Source organism: Megascapheus bottae, unplaced genomic scaffold, assembly GCF_031878675.1.
Source record: "Megascapheus bottae isolate mThoBot1 unplaced genomic scaffold, mThoBot2.hap1 H_1, whole genome shotgun sequence".
Lineage (NCBI taxonomy): Eukaryota > Metazoa > Chordata > Mammalia > Rodentia > Geomyidae > Megascapheus > Megascapheus bottae.
In genome coordinates, this window is record NW_028327858.1 from 373,886 (window position 1) to 398,198 (window position 24,313).

Sequence of the window (24,313 nt, forward strand, 5' to 3'; positions counted from 1 at the left end):
TGGGGCTGCCCAGGACCCATCTACATTACCTCCTTATAATCAGCCTGCCACCAGGCAGACCTGAAGACTGAGCCATACCTTGAGGACCTAGAAAGTAAGGAATGAGCCAGAGACAGAAATAAGAAGTATCATGGGAGAGAGAAGGGAATCCGCAGATTCAGCAATAGGAACTCACGCAGTGAAAGGCCTGGGTGTCAGTGAGACCCTGTACCTGAGGATCACGCAGAACCAGAACCATGACAGTGGCTGGCAGTGAGTGTTCAGCATCCAGGAGCTAGCTAATGTCCTTGAAGTTTTGCTGCCAGGAGAGACTTAGCACTCCCAGTACAGGAGTACTGGAGAGCAACCAATACCCTCCAGCCTTAGCCTTCCTGCAGGGTAGCAAGCTACTGAGTGGAATCTGAAAGAACTGAGACCTGCTAGCAAGGGCACTCAAGTCCCTCAGTTTTCTACTGCCAGGGCAGAACTCAGTGCGTCCTCTCTAAGGCATGGGTAGTCCTTTACTGCCCCCGGGGCACAAACAGGGGAACTTGTTCACAATGTAAGCTTGACTCATCCTTAGACTAAAATGGGCTATGTAGATAATAGTGGCTTCTAATACACAAAGAGGGAAGGATTCCACCATAAGGGTAGCACAAAAGTAGATGATAGTTTTGCTAGGTAGATTAATCTAAGCTGGTAGTTGTTTGCAAGACTATCATTCATAATTGAGAGACAAAAATGTTCCAGGATAAAGAAAAAAAAGCAACTTACGATCACGAAACTGGCACTTATTATTGAAGGAATTCTACATGCAGAAGACAGGCCAAAATAATCATGAAAACAGAGGAGGAAAAAAATATCTCATCAGAGGAGTAGATAAGCAAATGAAGAGCAGGAGGAATCAAAACACTACAAAACAGAACAACAAAGGAATTATTACATTTTTTTTAGCCTGTGCATGGTCCTTGGGCTTTCTCAAGGCTAGAGCTCTAGCACTTGAGTCACAGCACCACTTCTGGCTTTGTTTTTTTTATGTATGTGGTACCGAGGAGTTGAACCCAGGTTTTGGTGTATGCTAGGCAAGCACTCTACCATTAGGCCAAACTCCCAGCCCATTACTGCATATTTTTAAATAATAGCCCTGAATTTCAATTGTCTTGATTCTCCAATATGAAAACATACAAGGGCAATTTATATTCAAATGCAAAACACAGCTTTTCATTTCATACAAGAAATGCATTTTCCTGACAAAAAAAAAAATGTTACTTTAGAGTGAAAAGGTCTGCCAAGCAAATAGACCCTGAAATCAGGTAGGAGTAAATATACTCATATCTGATCAAGAAGACTTCAAACCAAAATTAGAAGTGACAAAGTTACTCCCTATTAATAAAGAGAATAAGCTATCGAGGGGAAATAACAATTGTTAATGCATATACAATTTATGTTGGCACATCCAACTTCATGTTTAATGAAGGTGGACTTAAAATCCCAGCATAATGATAGTGGGAGACTTCCATGCCACACTCTCACCACTAGATAGGTTATGCAAAGAATATCGACAACATATCAGCAAAGAAATCTCAGAAGTAAACAACACCACTATTGGACTCACTCTCCACCAGTCATGTATATTTGAGGACCTAAAGCACGTATCTGCAAATGTAAGGATAATTGAAACCCCTTTATTTTATATAACCAAAATTGAATAAAAGCCAAAATCAACAAAAGAAACCACAAAATATATTTAAACATATGGAGACTGGGTTACACACTTTGCTGAGTAAGAGGGTCATTGAAGAAATAAGGGGAAGATCCAGAAGTTCTAGAATCTACTGAAAATGAAAACAGAAATGATTAGAATCTTTGGGGTCCAGTGAAAGCAGTGTTACATTTAAAACAAAACAAAACCTAGCTCTGAAATAAATAGTCTGATGATGCACCTCAAATTCCTAGGAAAACAAGAACACACCCACAGTTAACAGACAGACAGTTATAAGTGGAGGGTACCGGGAAATAATAAAGACTAGGGCAGGGCAGAAATGGATGAATCAGAGACTGAAGAAACTATACAAAGAATGAATGAAACAAAAAGTTGATCCATTAAAAAGATTGATAAGCCTTTAGCCAGTTGCAAAATCCTATAGGACATATTTCAGGTCCATAACACAAGAGGGGGTATCATTATTTACAGCCATTTTGCAGGTGATAAAAGTATTCTTAGGTAACTTTATTCCAAAGTCACTGTGATAAGTGATTAGACAACTGAAAAATATTCCCTTGCTTTGGAGGACTACATTTTTTTTCTATTCCTCAGAGTTCTGGATGCTAATCAGATTCTGCCAATTAAATGTGTTTGCGTGTGATTTGCATGGTGGGGAAGAGGCCGAGGCCATCTTTTTAGTGCTTCAGGCAGGCAAGTTCAAGTTAAGATGATTCCCCCCCCCCCCCCAGCAACATTCTAATAGCTAGTGTGCAGTTTCCTAAATGTGAAGAGGCATCTGTGGTGGTGTGGCAGTGATGGCTTGCTGATTCCTTGATTGAGCTAAGCTAGTATTTTGTAACTCATCTCTCTGTCTAGGTATGCAAGTAGCTCCTTTTACTTCCTGCAGGACTGGCCCATATCCTTGGGCTCCACCACCTCTTCTGAAAATTTTGTAAGCTCCTGATGTCTTTCTTCCTAAGTACCCAAAATAGTGTGTTTCCTGAACCTGACCCTTTTGGCACAGTTCACAGTGAAGGCTTGGTGTTGACTTTGGAGTAAGCACTCAAGGGTTCTCTACCTAGTGGCTCTCTAAATTAGGGAACATGCCTATTGCAGAAGCAATCACTGTGTCTGCAGGGGCGCTGCATGACGAGCTGGTGCTCATGAGCTAGGCAGTTTGATCTTCCAAATCACATTAGATGGGAGTTAGACATTTTAAATTTTGTTTAAGGCAGTTGATGTGATACTAAGATTCCATCTGTTGTTAATAGGATTTGATTCTAGTGGAAAAAGTTTTTTGTTTGTTTAATGTATTGTTTCTGAGAAAAGTTCCTTTAGTGCAAAGAGGAAAAAGCAGTAGCCAATTACCTTCTTCAACTTGATTGGCGCTTCCAGGTCTGGATGCAGCATTTGATATAGATCAGCTCACTTTCCCTCTGAGATAAGTTGCTGGTACCCTCTATTTATAACTGAAAACACAGGGGGTAGAAAGGTAAACACAATATGCAGGAAGTATCTGAATAGAGACTTAAACTCTGTCTCCACAGTCTGTGCTTTTAGACATTCCTACATTCTTATTACATTTTATAATAATTTAGACCTAAAAGAGTCCCAGTTCCTTAGTTGAGAGTAGTTGAATTTGACCCGGTCTAATGGATGAACATGTCTTTATGCCTGTATTTGGGGGAGGTTTTGTGGGGGGCGGAGGGGTGGAGACGGGGGCGCATATTGTCCAAATGGATTTGATTGCTTGCTTGTTTGTATCAGGGTCTCACTCTGTAACCCAGATTAGCCTTAGGCTTGTAGTCGTTCTGTCTCAGCTTCCTGAGTGCTAGTATTACCAGCATACGGCATCCTTGCCTCAATTTCTTCAGGGCTGGAATTAGACATGTGCCATCTTGCCTAGTTTGTAATTTGCTTTTATTTGTTGTGAAAATATCTCAGCATTCCAAAAATGTCAAGATAGTTATTTTTTTTGCAAAAACACAATGGAAAATAGACTTGGAAATAAAAAGGGAAAGTGTCCTTTTATTCATCAATACGGATATACTGCTGAAAATAATTTTTTTTTTTTTTTGCCAGTCCTGGGCTTGAGCTCAGGGCCTGAGCACTGTCCTTGGACTTTCTCAAGGCTAGAGCTCTACCACTTGAGCCTCAGCACCACTTCCAGCGTTTTTGTATGTATGTGGTACCAAGGAACCGAACCCGGGTCTTCGCGCATGCTAGGCAAGCACTTTAACCACTACGCCAAACTCCCGGCCCCTGAAAATAATTTTTAAGTAAAATAATATGAAAAAGTGTGATACAGCTAGTCCCAAACCAATGAATTCTTGATGTTCCTGTGTTCAAAAGTTTAAGATACCACTACTTGAAGGAAGGGACAAAAATCAACTAATATGATGCTCTTTTAAATGTTCTTAAAGCTTTGTGAATTGGATGTAATGCAGATGAGAATCCTCTTTTAATCATTCTAATGCTATGGCTGAATTAGGCCAGGCTTCCTTGGGATCTTGAGGAACCTTGAGTGATTTTTCACAAAATTAATGTTTATCTGATATGCTTAGTTTGCTGTGAGGTAGTTTCTAAAAGCTAATTTTATTTACATTCAAATGACATGGGGAGATTTTAAAGTAAAGATGCTCAGACCTTCATTTAGACACATTGAATTAGAGTATATTAGTGTTTCTTTAAAGCTCTATAAGAGACTTTAATGCCTTCATTGCCAATGCCCTGTAGAAACTACTTTATCTCTATATTTTATTCTTAACTGTTATTACCTAGTTTTCATGGCTAAAATGTGTCATTGCTAAGTTGTAAAACATTCGTTAGGTCTGACCATAGTATTTAACCTGAGACAAATGATGTTGTTCAAAAAACGTTGTGAAAATTGCTAATGGAATAATTTTTTTTCAAAACAATATGAAATTACAGCCAAGTAAACCATCAAAAATCACCTTTAATACAAATAATTTTATCTAAAATACTTAATTTCTGGGGGGACTAGATTTTTTTTCCAGGCTGGGCCTGGGTCTGGTCTTTGAGCTTCTTTTGTTCTAGGTGAGCACTCTACCACGTGAGCTGCAGAGCTACTTCTTGCTTTTTGTTTAGTTTATTGGAGATAAGAGTCTCATGGAGTTTCCTGACTGGTCTGGCTTTGGACCACAATCCTTGTATCTCAGCCTCCTGAGGAGCTAGGATTACAGGTCCTCAAGACCATATTTATAGTGTAGTCTCACTTGGATATTCTGACATTTACACTATAAAGATGATAAAAGGAAGGAAAACAACATGAAAAGATTTGTCCCAAAATAGCACATCATGATTAAGTGAAATAAAAAGTATTTCTATATCTGTTAACATTTCGTTTCCTGGAATGTCTTCAGTACTCTATGAAGCTATGTAACACTAACATCATGTAAAATCACTGAGATAGGTAGCAAGTTTCATTAGGCCTCTCAGAAATTTGCTTCTCTATTTGCACTTTAGGGAATTTATCAGTCATAGTTTGCCATTTCATTTATCAGTATTTGTGACAATTGAAATTTGAATCAGAACTAATTTTCAAATAGTCTGCTTTGTGTCATAAGAGAAATATTACCATTTAAAGTTTTAGAAAGGAAATTTGAGACTCGAGGTGTTCATAAATTTAAACTCATGTCACCATCATCCCAATTCCTTAGTTGAGTGTGTATTAAAGATTCTTATCTGTATAAATTAGCACACTTCCTGAGACTTAGTTAAGCAATCAGTAAATACTAGTTTTGTTATTATTTCCACCCCCACGACTATTTCTATCACTCTCATGGTTTTTTTTTGTAAGAGTAGCTTCATTTGGTTTCGTTTTTGTGAGAATTCATAGTGTTGTTGCCATCATAACCTATTTTATTACTATTAACATTGTACATGTGTACATTTTTCTTTTTTGCCAGTCCTGGGCTTCAGCTCAGGGCATGAGCATTGTCCTTGGGCTTTCTCAAAGTCAGAGCTCTACCACTTGAGCCACAGCACCACTTCTGGCTTTTTTTCTATGTATGTGGAACTGAGGAATCAAACCTGGGTCTTCGCGTGCATGCTAGGCAAGCACTCTACTACTAGGTCAAACTCCCAGTTCACATGAGTACCTTTTTAAATGTCTTCCCTTTTGAATGGATACTTTTTGTTAATATACAGGTAGAATGTGTCCTAAAATGTGATAGCAGGTGTAAATTGTTAAATGATTTTATTACCATCTGTTAGTTGTACAGAGAGGAGTATCAGTGTGATATTTCCATAGATGTGGCAAATATACCGTTCAGAGTCATTCACTCCCTCTGTCACTCTTCCTTATCCCCACTTCCTTCTTGAAACAATTATGCATATAGGCAAATTTTAAATTAATTTTGCAATAGTATATATCATTACTAGCACTTAAGAAACATTCAATTTACTTTTATTATGCTAGTTACATATGTGAGTACATATACAGATGTATATATATGTATACTACATTTTATCATTGAATATGAAGTGTTGCCCTAAAGGCTTATGTGTTGAAGACTTGATTCTGTTGCAGCAGTATTCAGAGGTGAACCTTTATGGAAGTGATTGGATCATGCTGGGTCTGATGCAAACGAATGATGGACTGGATCTGTAATTTGATAGCAATATTGGGAAGAGATGTAAATTAGGAGATAGGGCCTATTTAGAGGAAGTAAGTCCTTCAGAGGTAAGATCTAGAAGATTAATCCTTGCCCCTGGCTCCTCCTGTTATTTTCTGTGCTATTAGAGCCCTATTCTAAACATCATTACCTATACTCGTGTCTTGACAATACCCCTGTGTTTTCTTCTAGTATTTTCAAAGAGCAAGTGTAACACTAAGGTCTTTGGTTCATATGGAATTGATTTACAGTGTGAGAGATAGGGATCTTGTTTCAATCTTCTACATGTAATTGTCTATTACATCTCAGCTACCGTGATTTTGATGAGGCAGATTTCTAATCTTTTGAGGGTCTCTTACATGTGATGAATTGCTTTTTTTGCTTTCAAAATGTTCTGCTTGTATTTCACTTTCTAAAGTTTGATTATATGTCTATGTGCTAGTCCTGGGGCTTGAACTTAGGATCTGGTGCGGTCCCTGAGCTTTGTCTGCTCAAGGCTAGTACTCTACCACGTTAGCCACAGTTCCACATGTGGCTTTTTGGTGGTTAATTGGAGGTAAGAGTCTCATGGGCTTTCCTGCCCATACTGACTTTGAACTGCAACCCTTGAATCTCAGCCTTCTGAGTAGCTAGAATTGCAGGCATGAGCCATTAGCTCCCAGCTTAAAAATAAGTGGAATCATTTTTTAAAATTGTTATTTATTTTTTTGTTTTGTTGGTCATAGGCTTGAACCCTAGGCCTGGATGCTGTCCCTGAGCTCTTTAGCTCAAGGCTACCGCCCTACCCATTGAACCACAGCCCCACTTCCCATTTTCTAGTGATTAACTGGAGATAAGAGACTCCTGTTCTTTAGTGCCTGGGATGGTTTTTAACTGAGATCTTCAGATCTCAGCCTCTTGAGTAGCTAGGATAATGTTTAGTATTTTTTGTCAGTCATATGGCTTTAGCTCAGGGCCTAGGCACTGTCCCTCAGCTCTTTTGCTCAAAGGTAATGCTCTACCACTTTGGGCTACAGCTCTGGTTTTTGAGTGATCAATTGAAGACAAGAGTCTCACAGGGGCTTTTCTGCCTGGGCTGGCTTCAAACTATGGTCCTCAGATCTCAGCCTCCTGAGTACCTAGGATTGTAGGCCTGAGCCACCATCACCAAGCAAAAAGATGGAAATTTAAATGACCTAATGTACTACCTTTAGAAGCAGGCTTTACCCTCCGGTTTATTTTTGCTATTGTTTTTTATCCTGTTTTTTGTTTGAAGACTTTCTTAGATTAATTCGGTATAACAGTTATTATTTATCATGTGTACCTATTGAACTCTGGTTAGATTAATGGTCAGTTAATAATTGAACTAAAATGTCCTTAAATGCCTTAAATCCATAAGTCTTTTAGCCTTTTCAGGGCAGCTCTATTTACATACTTTCAGTGTTGAGCAGCTAGTTTACAGTTATGTCTTAGCTTTTATTTCCTGTATGCACAGAGCTTCCAGGTCAGCAAAAGGTGAACAATTAAGGCATTCTGAGGTCTTTTCTAGGCATGTACAAAGCCTACATCCATACATGTGTATGGATGTCTAGATTTCCAGGAATGCATGAGAGCCTCTCAAATCTGGCAGTAAATATCTTGTAAGATTTTGCTCCATTTTTTTTTTATCAACTTCCTGTTAGTTTCAACTAGTACTGCCTCCTCAGTAACTTCACTGTTCAACACTTGCCAATGATTGGTTCCAGTAATTGTCATAATACACTTATTCTGATCCCATAGATCAAGGTCTAAATCATGTAAGATCAAGACATAGCCTTGAGAGTGTAACCTTCTAGTGAAATAGCAAGCACAAGTTAAGTTATGACAGTTCTGAGCAGCTGATTTTACTGCTGTCATACTTGGGAGGCTCTTTGTTTACAAGGCTTTATGGATCTCTGGGAAGTAAATAGGAAATAGGATTCACTGTGAATGCTATGAAGCATTTCCAAAGCTTTTCTTAAATAAATACTCCTCAGACTGGGTACAACACTCTGGTTAATTCAGGATTAAAAAAGTTTACTTTGACAGTTGTTGCCAGTGTACATGTTGCTTTTATGGAGAGAGAAAATTTCCATCCTTGACACATCTCTAAGGACAGAATGGTAATCATCCAGGCCAATTTCATGTAAGATTATTGCTGTCACTGTCTGCTGTGCATATCCTAGCATGGCCACTGGCAAGTGAAATGTGATAAACTGACCCAACACAATTGTCCAATAAAGAAAACCTAAGATGAGAAGAAAGCTACAAGGCCAGAAATTCAAAGAATCAAAATTTAACACAATAAGTTCACAGGCAGGATGGCCTTGTTGAGCTTACGGCTCTCTCTGTCACATACTCCTTCCTCTCCACTCCTTTCACGCCCCATTTTTCATCATATGTGCCCATAGTGCCTAGTGGTATAAGATGCCATCAAGTTATGGAAACAAGCACTTAGTATAATTGACGCGCATAATCTTATGACTGAGCAGGATGTGAACAAAAAACTGTTCGGGGTTTTTTTGTTGTTGTTGTTTTTGCCAATCCTGGGCTTGAGCTCAGGGCCTGAGCACTGTCCTTGGACTTTCTCAAGGCTAGAGCTCTACCACTTGAGCCTCAGCACCACTTCCAGCTTTTTTCTATGTATGTGGTACCGAGGAATCGAACCCAGGTCTTCGTGCATGCTAGGCAAGCACTCTACCACTAGGCCAAGCTCCTGGCCCCAAAAAACTGTTCGTTTCTGATGGAGAAAAAGATTCTCAAGAAGTAAATACTCTCAAGTCATAGGACTAGCAACAGGAACAGGAAACTTACAGTTCCTTCTAGATCTTTGATTTCTTGTCAAAGATTTGTGTGTGTGTGTTTGGGCGGGTGTTATGGGGCTTAAACTCTGGGCCTGGGTGCTGACCCTGAGCTCTTCAGCACGAGGCTACAACCCTATCCTTGAGCCAAGCCCCACTTCCCATTTTTCTAGAGGTTAATTGGAGATAAGAGTCTCAGGTCCTTTGGTGCCCGGGCTGGCTTTGAACTGTGATCCTCAGATCTCAGCTTCCTGAGTAGCTAGGATTACAGGAGTGAGCCATGGTGCCCAGCTTGTCAAAGAGTCTTTATACTACTAGCTAATAAGATTGTTAGAGAAGTTTAGTAGCAAGGCAGTGTCAATCTTGATGTTTTCTTGTTTGTTTATATTTATGTTTCCAAGACACGGTTTTACTCTGTATCCCAGGCTGGATTTGAATTGGGCATCCTCCTGCTTCTGCCTTTCAAGTTCTGGGATAACAGATGAGTACCACTACCCCAGCCTTGACATGCTTTCTAGAAGAAAAATCGCCAGGCTATATCTGGTTGGTTATGTGAAATTAAAAAAGCGAGAAAAAAAATCCAGGATTTGGAAAATATGATATGTATGAAATATTTTAATATATTTGTGACCATACAAAATACAATGTGAGAAAATGAAGATCAAGTTATTAGCAATGTGCTGAAAGAACCAGGGAAGAAATTTAAGCCCCAAAAATACATTTTGCTAATTTTCCACCAGGTGTCAGCAGCACTTTAAACAATAGAAATTGTGGGGACTATTTGGAAGGTAGGTGTGTGTGTGTGTGTGTGTGTGTGTGTGTGTGTGTGTGTGTGTATACCAATCCTGGGGCTTGAACTCAGAGCCTGGACTCTATTCCTGAGCTTTTTTTTTTTGCTCAAGGTTGGCACTACCACTTGACCCACAGCTCTACTTTCAGCTTTTTGATGGTTAATTGAAGATAAGAGTCCCACAGACTTTCCTGCCTGGGCTTGCATTGAACCATGATGCTCAGATATCACCCTCCTGAGTAGCAAGGATTACAGGCATAAGCCTCTGGTGTTGGCGCATGTTTAAATTCTTCAGCTATTATGCTAGATGTTATTGCCATCATCAGATAGTTTGTGCTTCAATATCTTCAAAAATGTCATCTATTTGTTAGAACTGCATTCAGTATTTTCCCTTCAACATTGTTACAATCTTCTAATCTTATATAGGAAATCTTACTGTTATACTCAAGTATAAATTCTCACTTCTTAGAAGACTCAAGAAGAAAGTGGGCAGCAGGGGGCAGCACAGTCTTACAATGTTAAAAATTTGGTCAACTGGCTATTCAGAAACAAGAGTGTGGATTTTCAAGCATCAAACCCTTACTCAAATGAAATATTACTCATAAACCAAATATATAATTCAAACGAAAGTGATACTTTAATAACATAGATCTAACAATATTTACTTGTAATATCAACTATTGGAAGTAATGGACTTGTATAATTTTTACACTAACTGGGCAAGAATAACATGAGATGAAAACATTACCAGTCTCACTTATAAATATATGCAGAAACCCAAACATTTAAAATTTTAATTCAGCAAAAAATTAATTATGCCACGTGCTATATATGTGTGTATGCCTATATATTCTTTCTTCAAATAGATATCCTAGGAGAACATGAGGAAAAAAAAAAACCTTTCCTGTCATAAACATGCAAAAATGTCAAACATTATGTTCATGTTGAGTACAGCAAAAGTGGGTATATAGCATGTGCTATAAATTTTGCTCACAGGATTTTTTTATGACCGTTTCCAGTCATATGCAGGTGACATGAAATATTTTGCTTTTACCTGCTGTATAGTTTCTTTTACCTTCAAATTTCTTATCAGATATGCCAATTTTCCATTATTATTATTATTATTATTATATTATTATTTAGAGCTTACAAAATAAAAAGAATGTTCTGCTTCTGTTTCCCTGTCTCCTTAGCCCCCCTCAATGTCAGTGGTGCCCCAAGAGTGTGAGAATGTGTTCTTTCCTCTCCCATCTCCTGCCACAGTAATGATTATGCACCTTGCCCAATGGGAGGCAGAAAGCAGATTCTATCCATTTCAGCCAAAACAGCAATTGCATTAGCTCTCAGGAACGTGCATGAAGGCCCAGCAGGGAATGCAAAAATGGGCAGTGTGGTTGATTGCCTCTAGTTTATTAACTATATTTCTTCTGCCCTGCATCTTTTTTTTTTTTTTTTCATTTGTCAGTTGTGGGGCTTGCGCTCCGGGTCCGGGGTGCTATCCCTGAGCTCTTCAGCTGAAGGTTAGCACTCTACCACTTTGAGCCAGAGTACCACTTCCTGTTCTGGTGGCAAATTGGAGACAAGAGTCTTACAGACTTTCCTGCCTGGGCTAGCTTTGGACTGTAGTCCTCCGATCTCAGCCTCCTGAGTAGCTAAGATTACAGGTGTGGCCATAGAACCCAGTTTTTACTTGGGGGAACTGAAATACTCCTGTACAACTGGTAAAGACACCTTTTACTGTGATAAAATACCAAGGCAGCTACATTAAGAGAAGGAGGTTTGTTTAGCTCATTGTTTTAGAAGTTCAGGGTACTCTCACAAGGGTTCCCCTTGTCTGTAACACATCCTGTCAGACATGTATGTATATCTCTCCCATAGGTTCTCTCCCCTTGTAAAACCACCAGGCTTCCATTATGGAGGCTCCGCCCTAATTTTTTTAACTTAACCTAATGCCTTCTCAAAGAGCCCACCTCATCAACTTTCTACCCTCTTAACAACATATGACTTTAGGAATTGCATTTCTGCAGGAGTTAGAGAAGAACTCTACTCAGACCATAGCGCAAACTTGCTTTCAAAGCTCTTGTTAAATCTCCTGGGCCATGAGCACTGGAGAAGCTTCCTTTTTTCTCAGAGGACTCAAGGCTGCAGAAAACCACCTGACAACTAAGAATGAAAAGAAGGACTAAAAATGAGGCCACACGTGGGGAGTAAGTTAAGAAATAGATAAGAGGGAACTGGTTCCTGTGACAGGTTGAGGCCTGGATCGATGAGTGCCTGAAGTTACCTCTGTATGAACGGGATCCCATTCCCTTGTATCTCAAAGCTGAACATTCTGTCACCTGCATTGGAAAGCACACTATTCACTCAGAATATTGTCTCCCAGGATACACTGAAATGGAATCTATTCACCCATGATGCTCTTCGTGGGGCTACTCCATAGATGAGTGTTTGTACAACCTTTACCAGTAATCTCTGGTTCTCTGCTCCTTACATCATTCCCTGGGGCTCGGAAGTGACTCCTAGAGAAAGCCTTCTGTCAGGAGCCTCCAGCTTTGCAGGAGCAGATGATGTGGATCCTCTTACCCAATAGCAACCTATGTAGCCCCACCTCCCCATTCTCAGAAAAGTGTAATGGAAGCCTTTCCCGCTAACCTCTAGCTGTAGTGAGAACACATTCAGTGGGAGGGTATTCAAATTGATAGTAATTATTATACAGTTCTGTTTGACCTTAAAAAATGTTGGAAATGAGTTGCTACAAGTAAGCTGGAATCAATTCAATACTAATGAAAAGCTCAGTCTGTTTACTTCTGAGGCATTCTGTTGTGATTTTAATAGTATGAACTTTTCTGGATGTGTTTGTAAGTTCATACCTCATTGTAACCTATGTAATACCATTGAAGAAATAGAAATGACTGACACAGGCACTAATTCTGGTGATGATAAACATGATATACAGTTTATTCATTTGTCTGAAAATTCAAGTCGTTCTTTCTCTAGTCCCATAAAAATTGTTTAGAATCCTTCACCCTCTGACAAAAAAAAACTCAGAGAGAAGGAAGTAGGGAGTATTAGAAATAAGATATTCTGCAAGGTGGGGAGAAGTTTTACTTTGGGCAGCCTGTGGGACTATTCCTTTAAGTAGGCCTAGTTATGAGTGGAACTTATCTGACTTTGGGTTAATCACTTGCACTTCCTGGCACGCAGGCAAGCTGCAGTTATAAATTAGTGGCAGATGCCCGGAGATTTTGGAGAGTATATGGGAAGAAGCGCCATGCCCCGAGGAGCTGTGCGAAAGGAGATCCACTGGAGCATGCAGCAGCGCTGTGTGATTTGGATTTGATATTCTTGGGTTTATATAGTGATTCTGTGCTGCTTCTCTATGCTCAATGATCTTGAACTCCTAATCTCAGGTCAGCCTTTAGACAGTGGGGCAGCAGAAAGGCAAGGAGCTTGGCACTTTTTCTAAGGTAGGAATTTAAAATAAACCCTTTTAAGGAATAAGGTTTTTTTTCCTGTTACTTAAATGCTGCTGTATTTCAGCAGAGCTTACTTGGATACAGTGTAATCATGAAAGATTTTAATGACCTTGCTTTCTTGTAGGGGTTGAGGATAAGTATTTTCACATAGTAATTGGACCTTGGAACCCAGAAAGGCCTTCCCTTTACATCTTTGGTGGTAGCATGACCTCTCTGTTGATAGACGGCTATTATAGTCACATCTGAATATCTGATGAGGTTAATGTGAAAAATACTGTGTTATGTAGAACTGATTCTATCATATTCTAACAGATGCCACTGGTATAATAGCCTAATGTAACAAATGCACCAAATATGTTCAAGCATGTTTTTGACACTATTTTCATAAGTGGTGATATATCCTAATTGAATCTTACTAAAATTATGTTTTCTCCAACTGTCATGAAAACATACCAAACCATGTGGGCTTGTGTGTGTGTGTGTGTGTGTGTGTGTGTGTGTGTGTGTGTGGTGTGTGTGTGTGTGTGTGTGTGTGTGCACGCGCTCATGATTTAGCAATATAAGAAATATATTCTTTTTGGCTTCTCACTCTGATTTAGAATTATATTTGAAAATTCAAGATTTTATCCTTGTGAAGATAAGTCCAAGGAGCTAATTCAGTTTCCAAATATGTGTTAATTCTCCCGCATGACTTATATTGTAACAGTAGATTTAAACTATTGAGGGTTTATTAAAACATTTTAAAAATTACATCATTGGAGGAAGGGGCCTGTCTGCTTGCTTCCTTCTTTCCTCCCTTCTTCCTTTCTGTACATCTTTCCTCCCATTCTCCCTCTCTTCCTGCTGATTCCTTCCCTGCCTGCCTCCTCCTTCCTTTCTTTCCTTCTCTCCTTCCTTCCTTCCTTCCTTCCTTCCTTCCTTCCTTCCTTCCTTCCTTCCTTCCTTCCTTCCTTCTTACATAATGAGGGAAATATCTTTAGGAATCTTCAAAGAAAATCCTAAATATGTTCTAAATTCCTATTCTTCTGTGTTTAGTATACCCTTGCATCCTATAATCCTTATCTTATAACTTTTCTTGTAGGACCCTTCACACTTAGAAAAGAGTAAGGCAGTACCACCTATTTGTAACAAAGGAACTACCATCTACGTCAAGAAATTTGAAAATGGCCATTTCCATCCATCTGAATCTCCATCATGTGTTCCCTGGTCGCTGTTCTTTTTCTCCTTTTCCCAGAGTTAACCACAATTTTTACTTGCATGCAATTACTTGGTGGCTTTAGAGTCCTACTACCTATTCATGTGTCTGGAGCACTGTGGCTTAGTGGTCATTGTTGTTTTGGCTTGAGCTTTCTTTTTAATGTGCATAAATGGAATTATGCTGGAATCCTTTGGGGTTCAATATTTTTTTTCATTCAACCTTACCTTGGTGGACATTATAACAGCTTTCTTAGCTGTATATTAAGTATTTTATTGTAGGAACTCACCTCAACTTGTTCATTCATTTGGCTGTCCAAACAGCATCCAGTATAACTAATGCCGTGGACAACCTTTCCTGTCATTTGAGAAACTCCACCTACAATTCTAATGGTATCTATTGGTCTATATGTAGGAGTGAAAGTGCCAGTGCACAGTGTATGTGTGTCATTAACGTTTGTTAAAGCAGCACCACTTCACACTCCCACCAGAAGAAAAGATATTTCCCTCTCCCTGTGTCCTCATCACACTTGCTATTCTTCCAGCCCATCTGTTGCTTGCGTTACCTCCTGGCTTTAATTTCCATTCCCCTGATTGGTAATGAAGTAAAAAATGCAGAGAAGTCTGTTGATATTTTTACTGGAAGTGCATTTAATCTATAGATCAATATGGAAGGAATGTTCAAAAAATAGAGCCTTCTAATACATTAGCATAATTTACCCATGTAGCAGTTTTCAGTTTGTCATAGCATGTCATTCAATGCATTCATTCCTAGCTATCTTATATATTTGTGCTAAAACGAAGTAATATACATATATTTTTTTCTTTTCTTTTCTTTTCTTTTTTTTGCCAGTCCTGGGCTTGGGCTCAGGGCCTGAGCACTGTCCTTGGACTTTCTCAAGGCTAGCACTCTACCACTTGAGCCTCAGCACCACTTCTGGCTTTTTGCTATGTATGTGGAGTACCAAGGAATCGAACCCGGGTCTTCGTACATTCTAGGCAAGCACTCTACCACTAAGCCAAAGTCCCGGCCCATATTTTTTCTTTTCTTTTCGTTTTGGTCCTGGGTCTTGAACTCTAGGTTTGGACACTGTCCCTGAACTTTTATTTGCTCAATACTGGTGTTCTACCACTTGAGCCACAGTTCAACTTCCAGCTTTTTGATGATTAATTCCAGACAAGAGTCTATGGACTTTCCTGCCCTGGCAGGCTTATAACCAGGATCCTCAAATCCCAACCTCCTGAAAAGCTACAATTGTAGATATGAACCACTAGCACCTGGTTAATTTGAATAATTTTTTATCTTCTCTGTTCTTACTGTATTTACTCATTTCTTGATTTGGTCAGTTACCAAGACAAGTATGTGAATATCTCCATTGGTTATGAATTCCTTTATTTCTTTTTCTAGTTACACAGTTTTTACTTTATATATTTTGATCCTGTGTTTTGTAGTATATGCAAACTTGCAAATATTTTATCTTCCTGGTGAATGAAATGATTTATCATCATTAAGCTATTTCTAGTGTATTTCACCTCAGTAATGGTTATGTCTTTAAAACCAACCCAAATTACTAATTACTGGCTCTAATGCAGCTACATCAAATTTTTCTTTGGTTCCTATATGCATGGCAAATTTTTACTATTTTTAGCTTTTGTGCATCTCTGTCTTTTAGATGCTGGCTTATGAATAGGAGATAGCTTTATTTACCGAAAGCATCCCATTCGTTGTCTTTAAAGGCACAGTTAAGGCATTTGATGTGAATGAATCAACATCAGTATCAGTTTTTTAGGCCAATAACCCTTTAGCCAACTTTCTTATCTAATATTTCCTTGACTCATGTATAAAGAAGAGCTATCCAAAGATTGAAATATCTAAAGACAATATTTTTAAGTTAGTGTTTGGGAAATTTGGCATGCCAGATCTTGTCTGTATTGTGATTTACCTACCAGGTTTCCGTAAACATGCATCAACATTACATCACTTAATGTGTTTTGTTTTTTGTCTGCAAGATACTATAAACATTTCATTGTTGTTTTATAGGGCTGTGACTCCCAAATGAGTGTGTCAGAAATGTCGTGTAGTGAGAGCACCTCCTCATGTCATTCTCTTGAACACGGCTCAGTTCCAGAAATTCTCATTGGCCTGCTTTATAATGCCACAACTGGAAGATTAGCAGCAGAAGTGATAAAAGGCAGCCGCTTCAAAAACTTGGCAGCAAACAGACCACCCAGTGAGTGAAAAAATTTATTCTAATGTTTTCTGCACTTACGGGACCCTCAGCATTAGGGCTTCAATGCCATCATTTTAGTCTTAACCAATCAAAATGAAATGATGAATCATCAGCTAATCTGGTTTATGTTTTCTATTTCCAGTCATTTGGGAAGTAGAAAAATTTGAAATTCAAAATATTAATTGTATGGTGACAGGAATCTTAATTTTTCATAGTATCTACAGAATAAATTATCCCTACCATAGACAAAAAAGTTACAGGGTTTTTAGAAAGAGAGTAATATTCACAAATATGAGCAAAAATGTATATATCTGTTGTAGTTAAGTGCTAATTCACATTATCTTCTGTCTGCATGCAGTAATCTGAACTAATGTATTTACTTATACATTTTCCCTTTTTCTCCCTTAATAAGTTAAGAAGAAACTATTGCTTTGCATATTCTTTTCCTTTAAAATTATAGGAATTATGGATAAGCTCAGTGCACACATGGTTTAACATGTACAAGGTCCTGGGTTCTATACCTAGCACTGAAAAAGGAAAAAACTACCAACAGGTGTTGCATCAAAGTCTGATCTTAGATGGAATCAGCTTTTCATTTACCAGAGCAACTAGAATAAGAACTGCTTTTTATTTATCATAGGTAGTTGGAAGAGAAGGCTAACAGGTTATCTCTGCTCAGACTTTATGCCTTTCTTCTTTCTTACTCCCAGTTCATAAAGGCAAAGAAAAATTGTTCAGCAGAGTACCTCCCAGTTTGTTATTATCTATTAGATGAAACTGAGAACAGACCAACTTCTATATTCCCTAATACTAAAGTTATTAATAGCCTGAATTAATTGAAAGGCAATCTCAAATATTATATCAAAGAAAAGTGCTTCAAGACTCCTAGAACTTGCTTAGTGCAGTCTTTTACTCCAGGTATCAACCAATTTAAGAAAAGGAAACTTTTTCATCCTCAAATTAAATAAACTTTGCTCCTAAATATCATAAAATCCATTATTAGGTGGAGGTGAAAAGTCATAAAAATATATTTGTTTTGCCCCAAGAAATGTTGGGAAACTTACTTCTTGTGCATATCATAGAATGCATCTGTCCCCAAATTAAATGTGTGAAGGCTAAAATTAGAGTCCCATTTCTTACCCTTAACAACTAATCTAATTCCCCTAAATCTGTTTTATTTTATATAGATGAAGTTAAAGTTTCATCTGTCACAGGGTAATTTTGAGATGTAGGTCTGACAAAGAAGCATAAAAGAAAGATGGAATTTAGTATTACTCCCTTTCTCATTTCAAGGAAAAAATTAATGGGGGAAAATAAGCCATTCTTGAAATGAACAGACTCAAATGGCCTAGAGACAACCCGGATGAGATGTGTGAGTGAAAGACAGGCACAGTGAGTGCACAGCAACTGTGGAAGAACCCCCTGGGTTGCCGAAACACTATCCCCAGAGAAGCAAATTATAATCTGAGGTCACCTTGAGCCACAGGCTACCAGTTTCCCCTTCACATTTTAGCAAATAGTTTGGTAAATTTGATAAATAAAGTGGAGATGCTCAAGAAGCAGCACAGCGTGATTGTGTTCAGATCAAGTAGAAAAACAGGAATTAGAGCTAAAAAGGAGACAGTCTCAGGGTTGGGGAAGAAAGATTAACACACACATGAGGTATGACATTTCTATTGTTTTGGGATTCGATCTTCAATATAAGTTTATTAATGGCGTTAGCTGGAGGCAGCTAATAAGTAAATGTTGAGTTCAGTTTTTTCAACAATTATTTGAAAGTAGAATGTGAAGGAGATATAAGACTCTTTTAGATTAAAATGCAAGACAGTTCTATCATTTGTTCTAAAGTGTATGAAATTATACCTCTTCATATATAGGTTCTAGGCTTCGAACTGTTTTATCCAAAGCAACATTCAAGAGAAAAAAACAATAGCTCATTTTATATTTTGCAGAACTTAGTTTTACATTACATTGGAATTAATAAAACTATTACTTTGAAATATTTAAATATGGGCCGGGAGTTTGGCCTAGTGGTAGAGTGCTTGCCTAGCATGTACAAAGACTCAGGTTTGATTTTTTGGTACCACATACACAGAGAAAGCTGGAAGTGATGCTGTGGCTCAAGTGATAGAGTGCTTGCTTTGAGAAAAACCCAAGATAGTGCTCAGGCCCTGAGTTCATGCTCCAAGACTGGCAAGAAAGAAAAAGAAAAAAAGAAATACTAAATATGGCATGGATAAATTTAAAATTTAGCATAATAGTGATGATCCTATAATGACTTTTATTCAATCTTTAGTAGTCTGATTTATTTGCATGATTCTATGTTCAATGTGCTTTAGACCAAGAGAATGTCATTATAAAGATATCTCCCTTTAAAACAGTGTAATTTTGTTTAAGATTACACAATGATGTTACAATTTTTCATTCCATGAAATTTACCCAACAACCCTTTTGTTTAACCCTCTACCTGAATTAAAATGCTAAAGTTTGTGTTTTTCCACTCCAGTGCACAATGTTTCCTCTTTAATTCTGACCTTTGACCCTCTTTCACCCAACGATTGACATCTGGTCATTATTTCTTTTACTGCTTTCCACCCCCTGTTGTCAGATGGACTGTTCTGTTGTCTAAAACACTTGATAGGTGGACAGGTTTATATAATCCGAGGTGAGTTCCTGTAGAGGCTAATTGGATGTTGTCTTTTCATGCAAAAACAAAATACCCTAAAACTTGCCAGCAGTGAAACTGTCCACCATGTTGATTTCTAAAAATATGCACATTAATTATCTGTGGTACTTTAAATAAAACTAACTTAGAATCTATCTCTGATTATGGATGATGGTATTCAGAGCATTTACAAAATAGGCAAAACTTTTTTTTAAGTTTTTATTTTTTCTACTTGTTTATATTTTGATTTATACAACAGAAATAGATATTTGGTGAGAAATTGCAATTGTCTTTGAAATCAGTTGAATTTTGACGTGAAGTACACATGATGGATCAACACGCTGAAGATCATTTGCATGAGTGGAGAGAACTTGAAAACACAATCTTTTAAACGAGAGGATTTATCTCCCATATAATCAGGCAATGAAATGTTTTGTTTTGCTTTGTACAACAAACATCACATTGATTTTTTATAATACATAATAGTTAAGCTATAATACTTAAAATTTTACATTAAATTGCATCTAGAAGAAACCGTATAGTCTTTATTTTAATTGTACAAAAGATGAAAGAAAAGAAAAAGCACATTAAATGTACTCTTGCATGAAACCAGAAGTTTGACTTGGTTTGCTGAACATTGAACTCTTAATGCATTTGGCTTCATTTTGGCCCTTAAATGTTTGAAATATATATATATATTTAAAAACCACATCCATGCAGAGATTTTTTTGACATTTCATCTTACGCTGTTTTAATGTCATCTTTGCATTCTTGTCTCCCTTTTTCCCTCTTCACCATTTGCCTTCATTTCTATTTGTTTGTTTATTCTTATTCTCTGAAAACACAGTGGAATGCTTTACAGTGTTGTGGCTAATTGAGCTTGCTAAGTGTTTATTAATGCTACGATGTCCTGCTTAGTGAAGCTAAATGGGGGTGATAATGGGCAGGGGTGGTGGTGGGAGGTTAAGGATGGGATGGGAAGGGTGAAGAAAGGATTATGAGGTATACCTTTAAATTCTATTATGGAGAAACAATAAGGTGAAGATATTACTATTCCCAGAATATTTTCAGCCTACATAGCATTCTCTATACTTATCACATTTCATAAACTTACATGAAAATGGAATTGGTTAAATTTCCATTAAACACGGTATACACCATATCCTTATAAGATGTAACTACTTAATCTCAATGTTTCCTGTTTTGAATTCATTTCAGATGATATTTGTGGTATGTTGGTGTTTTTTTTTTTCTTCAGATACATATGTTAAGTTAACTCTGCTGAATTCCATGGGTCAAGAGATGTCCAAATGCAAGACTTCCATCCGCAGAGGGCAGCCAAATCCAGTGTACAAGGAAACTTTTGTTTTTCAAGTGGCCCTATTTCAACTTTCTGATGTGACACTGATACTCTCTGTATATAACAAACGCAGCATGAAAAGGAAAGAGATGATAGGCTGGATTTCTTTAGGTCTCAACAGCTCTGGAGAAGAAGAACTCAATCACTGGACTGAAATGAAAGAATCAAAAGGACAGCAAGTATGCCGATGGCATGCATTACTAGAATCATGATGAATAGGAGAAACAGGAAGTCCATCCAAGGCAGAATTATTTCTAATTATAACCCTGCTGTTTTTACCTGGACACCATGGGAAGAGCTGTGCTTTGAAGAATTATGCTCAACACTATACCAAAATGCTCTGTGAGAAAGAACGTTGAATACTGACATAAATGAAGAAAAGATCTGTCTCTGGTAGAGTTGATTTGAGAAACTTACGTCACTATTGTTAAATTAACAACCTGGCAGAAATTTAATAATAGGCCTTTGATTTAAGTTAATTTTACTTGAGCAAAAGAGCCAGTAATTTCATGGAAGAATATAAATAGTTTGAAAAATCAGAATTTTAGTTGCAACCTTATTTTCAAATCACCCTATGTATACTTTAACCACCTCCATATATTTTGACCAGCCAATCCCTGGTATTTATGTAATGTTTGCCAATACAATCATAAGTCATATCTAATGGGGAAGGGTTTTTGATCACATTGGAGATGGGTCATTTCAGAAGGTGGCTTGTTATTTCCATGCCTTTCATTTCTTTGTGCCTCAGTCCTTTTCTGTAGCACTAAATCTAATCATAAGCAATTTATCATCTTCATAAAGGGATTTTTACGATTGTGTTATATTTTTTAAGAGATTTATCTCTTCATTTTCCTCTGCTTTTGCCTGACCCAAAGAGACCAAGTTATATACTGGTCCCTTGTGAGCCTTTTAGACAGGTTGGTATTGTAGAACCACGTAACTTTCTGTTGAAAGCACTTCCTGTATTCTTGTATTCCAATGTAGGAAACAATAGAGCAGAACTTTACTTTAGAATTTCAATGATTAACTCAACCACAGGTGAAGTGAGAATTCATTTTTTTTCTCACAAGCTGGGAAACACAGTAGATAAAAGCTGTTGAAAACTGAAAACAATTCAAGCTAAACAAAATTTGAATGATCTGCTCTAAGTATTTAGTAACCAACACTGCATACGACAGGTAGAGTCAAAATAAGAAACTCTTCTATCTCTAAATCGCCACTCTTAACTTCAATTTCTATTGTGACATAAAGACTATCCAGTTCTCAGTTTGAATCAGAGCATCAAGTTACAGTTCTGAGATTCCTTATAAAGTTTCTAGTGACTTGTGAGTAGGCTTTATGAAATTTACAGATAACCTTTCTTCAACGTGATGTCATCCTGTGCCTTTCATGTAAGTTAAATTTGCTCATACAGCTTGGAAGTTGTATTTGCAAAATTAGGCCTTCAATTTTTTATTAAATGTAAAGATTCCTCAGAACAGCGTCACAAGATCTTTATTTTCTCTGAAATATGTGGAAGTTGTATTATGTGCTAATTTTAATGTCAATGCACTTCGATTTGTTGTTTTTATATTTAGAAACATCAGTCAGAAATTTTTTTGCGCTATTTTCCTTTTAATTTAGCTTCTTACCTAGTATATACATTTATGCATATACTTTATTAAATAGAGTATGTTTCATATATATGAAAAATATTTTCCTTTTTTCTCTTTCTCATTTCTAGTTAAACTAGATAAAACATACAATTTACCAATTACTAAAAAGCATTATCATTGTTCCTAGTCTTAACTATTTTATGTTATTTTAAGCTAGAATTTGATATTACTATAATGAAACAACATGTAGATAATATTTCTTTAGCTTGGCTGTACTGAAAGGCCTTAAAAGAAATCCTCAAAAGATTGTGGACTCCTATTTTTTAGTTTTAAAAAGGCAGCTCTATGCATTCATACACATGAGCTATAAGAAAAAATAAATTTGGGCAACCTAAGATATGAAAATGTGAACATTTCATTAAGGGAAAAATTCATCCTTTTTTCTGTTACATCAATAACTTTTTCCAGAAGTTTTTTAATATATGAGTTAGGTTATAGAGTTACAACATGGGTCAAATGGCAGATATTTTACTAAAATATTTGTCAACTATAGTACGGGAAAAAATGGAGAAAGCAAATTCTCCCAAAAAATTGGATTGAATCATTTGATACTATAGTTATCGTTCTCGTCTTTGAACCAACTGCATACATTGCTAACAACTGGTATCTACCTTCCTAATTAAAAATAAAAGTTACCAATCTGATTTGTAGCTGTAACAAAGTTTAATGAAACACACTAAGAAGACAAGCTTAGTGCTTTCACTATTCGTGATTTTAAAAAAGACATAGTTAATTGTTATTCATTAAATAACAATTTGACAAATAGCCTTCCTTCAGACTATGCCCAAAATTGTGTGTAGGTTATGATATCACTAGAGCTTTAGCTGGTATAAATATCAAATCTTATAATAGGGCAAAAAATTTATTTTTCACATTGCAGGAGTGATCTTCCCTTCACTCCCTCTTCCAAGGCCTCAAAGGTAACCTGTATGTGTAGGTACACATATACAAACCTACATACACACATAACATGATGTGTACATGTACAGGTATCTGTAAAGGTGGAGGTGCCTGGCTTCTTTTGATAGCTGAATAGACAAATCTCACATGTATGGACTATCTTTCTCTACATAATTACTAGATGCTGCATTTGGTTTGGGGTGCTGTGTGCTGCCATTCTCCATAGACAGCAAAACCCATATCTTCTTCTCCTGTGGTTTGACACAGCTTAATTACTCCCTCACAATTGTCTGGTTTTTTAGAAAGGGATTCAATAGATAAGAGTTCAAGAACATACTTCATGTTACTGAATCTGATGTATGAGACAGTAGCACATTTTGTGCTTGAATTCACAAGACAGCTTAAAGGCAGAATCTTCTATCACCATAATTGCAGCAAAAGGGGGCCACTGGTAGGCAGCAGGTGTCAACTCAGAAACTTGAGACCGACAGCCCACTTCTTACTCTTCTGCAAAAATCCCCTAAGTTTTATAATCTAATGAAATCGTCCAAATATAGCAATTGACTGGCATCTGTGGGAAAAACAGAGCCTAGAATTACAATCTCCCAAATGAGCTATAAAACATAGTTGTTTATTACTGCCCAGGAAATCGAGTGTATTTCACCTCAGTAAAGAATTTGCTTAGTATGATACCATCTTACCTTTCAGAAGCTTTCTTCTATAAACTTGAGGCCTAAATACTATCCACATTTTGTTAGAAAACAACATGCATATTATATAATAGTAAGGTGGCCATAATTTGTTTTTTTTTAATGGAAAGTCAATGAAAACATTGATCTAAGCTACCCTAATATGCATGAGTTTTATTGTGGGGCCAGATGGGGCTGTTTCATGCAGACTGTATTGCTATTCCAAGCTAC

At 37.4% G+C, this 24,313-nt stretch overlaps 1 protein-coding gene across 10 annotated transcripts in view; it reads left to right on the forward strand.

The window, feature by feature from the left end:
* The window catches only part of LOC150038959 (synaptotagmin-14), a 133,435-nt gene extending 111,064 nt beyond the window's left edge, over positions 1 to 22,371 (forward strand). For 7 of the 10 annotated variants that reach the window (XM_090328084.1, XM_090328093.1, XM_090328086.1 and 4 more), the window contains 3 exons: positions 16,621 to 16,810; positions 19,419 to 19,475; positions 20,734 to 22,371. In XM_090328084.1, coding sequence (XP_090184210.1) covers positions 16,621 to 16,810; positions 19,419 to 19,475; positions 20,734 to 21,047 — 561 coding nt within the window. In that variant the 3' untranslated portion in view covers positions 21,048 to 22,371. The remainder of the gene's footprint in view (positions 1 to 16,620; positions 16,811 to 19,418; positions 19,476 to 20,733) is intronic. The other 3 variants (XM_090328085.1, XM_090328094.1, XM_090328091.1) reach the window with 1 other exon arrangement.
* Positions 22,372 to 24,313: the final 1,942 nt, after the last annotated feature.